The 1,954-nt window shown below is 48.1% G+C and overlaps 2 protein-coding genes across 2 annotated transcripts in view; one reads left to right on the plus strand and one right to left on the minus strand.

The window, feature by feature from the left end:
* Positions 1-212, plus strand: part of T265_13607 (hypothetical protein) — a gene marked incomplete at both ends in the record, with an annotated part of 10,126 nt that extends 9,914 nt beyond the window's left edge. Inside the window, 1 exon segment of the mRNA XM_009169663.1 lies at positions 33-212. Within this exon segment, the coding sequence (XP_009167927.1) occupies positions 33-212 (180 nt within the window).
* Positions 1-1,954, minus strand: part of T265_04816 (hypothetical protein) — a gene marked incomplete at both ends in the record, with an annotated part of 49,245 nt that overhangs the window by 42,365 nt on the left and 4,926 nt on the right. The window lies entirely within an intron of this gene.

The raw sequence follows: 1,954 nt of genomic DNA on the forward strand, positions 1-1,954 counted from the left end.
GTCCAGCCAAGTGGATACGCCACCCAAACCAGATCCGGCCGACAGATGCGCCGATCCTGCCCACAGGACCGAGTGATATGAGTCTAGAAATGCTTCTGGACACTTTGATCTCGGCACCATCCCAGGAAGTCAATCAGTTGCTTCGTCAGAGGCCCAGCCCAAGCACGAATTACAACCGCGACGCTGGACAGACAGGATCCGCAAGCCAATGAGGCCAATGCAAGTGAACCCCCGGCTTCGAAGCTACGTCAACAAACTTCAAGGGGGAGGTGTTAGGCAGGAATCCACGCGGATCCCACTATACCGCACGTCTTTAGGCGCTGCTACGGCCGAGAAGCCTGGCCCGCTCGAGGTTGGCCCAAAATTCGGGACGCTTGCCGGTCCGGCATCAAGACGAGATCTGATTGGTCAACAATCTGGACCCAACAGCCAATCATGACCCAGTATTGGCCAAATGCCGGTTGCCAATGGAGCTCCAGAACGCGTCAGAAATTCCAGAAAGTTATAGCCGCTTACCCTATATATACGAAGCGCTGTACAACTGTTCCTGATTTCGTTTTGGGCGTAGACAGACCTTTGTGCACCTTTGGTGTTTGTTTTGACGTGAACGCTAGCTTGGGAGGCTCAGACCGAGAACTAAGTTGAGGGAACAGTTACAACTGTTCCTGATTTCGTTTTGGGCGTTAATAGACCTTTGTGCACCTTTGGTGTTTGTTTTGACGTGAACGCTAGCTGGGAGGCTCAACTAAGTTGAGGGAAATTACAGTTACAACACATCGTGATAAGCAATACTCCTGGACATAAAGAAATTGATCTAAATCAACGTCATCATAATCGAAACCAGTGTTCAATACTGGTGCTTCACTGTCATACAACCACAAAGATGAGCGATCTATTAAGGGGTGGAAAGGATGGGTGGGAACTTAGTGCAGCCTTGCGTAGTGAAGCATCAGTGTTGAACACTGATGTCATGCTGTCGATGATGATGATGATGATGATGCAGCCTTATGCCCATATGGAACTCGATCAGAAGCACGGCGTCTACACCCTAATCATCATATCGAAGATCCCATCAGTGATACTGACGCAGGTCCTTTGCGAATTTCGCGCAACTTGAGCCCAACATACAACCAGAGACATAATTTAGTTAGGCATTCCGACTAAGAAATTAAAGTATGAATATCTCCCGGACAGGTTACGTTCCATGTCCTGTGGGATTTCTAATCAATCTATGGAGAATCACGTCGGCCCCAGTCAAAAAGGCGGGGGGAATCTCATAGTGTTCACTCTGACAGTAGCGGCATTTCTTTCGCGTTGTCAGGTCACGATCTGTCCCACGGAGATAGCTCAGTGGTTAAGGCGCCAGTTCATGGAACGAAAGGTCCGTGGTTCGAACCCAACATCAGCATCTCGATTGCTCCTATCTAGGAGTGGGCAACCTAGCTTATCCCAGCCCTCCAACCTCCTTCTATTGGCATGGCAGCTGGGCGCAGAAAGGGAGCTAGAGCTGAACAGTTATCTTTTGTTCCTCATATTACAAAAAACTGTTCTGACCTCGTCGTTATTGGATACGGATAAATCTACCAGTTCGACCCAGGCGGTTCTCAAACGATTGGCTTCGACTCCTCGGTGATTAACTATGAATCTCTAAATATCTGAACGTTCATACCAAATTAATGGTGCGCTGGCACCACAAGCTAATAATCGAACTCATGATATACATTAACCCCCAACGAGCTACTCCTTTCGGAGTCGCTCACTTCATTGCCTTCTGGTGGGTGTTGCAATTTAGGGGAATCTCATGGAATTACATTTAAGTTGCACCTTCAAAACGTCCTCTCCACGGGTCAGGCGAATCGCTGAATAGTGGTTTCAGCAATAAACGATGGTACCTGTTACAACTGAACAATATCACATGTCTCTTATTCGGTCAATCACTATCCTGAAAGCAACA

The sequence above is a fragment of the Opisthorchis viverrini genome (assembly GCF_000715545.1).
Source record: "Opisthorchis viverrini unplaced genomic scaffold opera_v5_83, whole genome shotgun sequence".
Classification (NCBI taxonomy): domain Eukaryota; kingdom Metazoa; phylum Platyhelminthes; class Trematoda; order Opisthorchiida; family Opisthorchiidae; genus Opisthorchis; species Opisthorchis viverrini.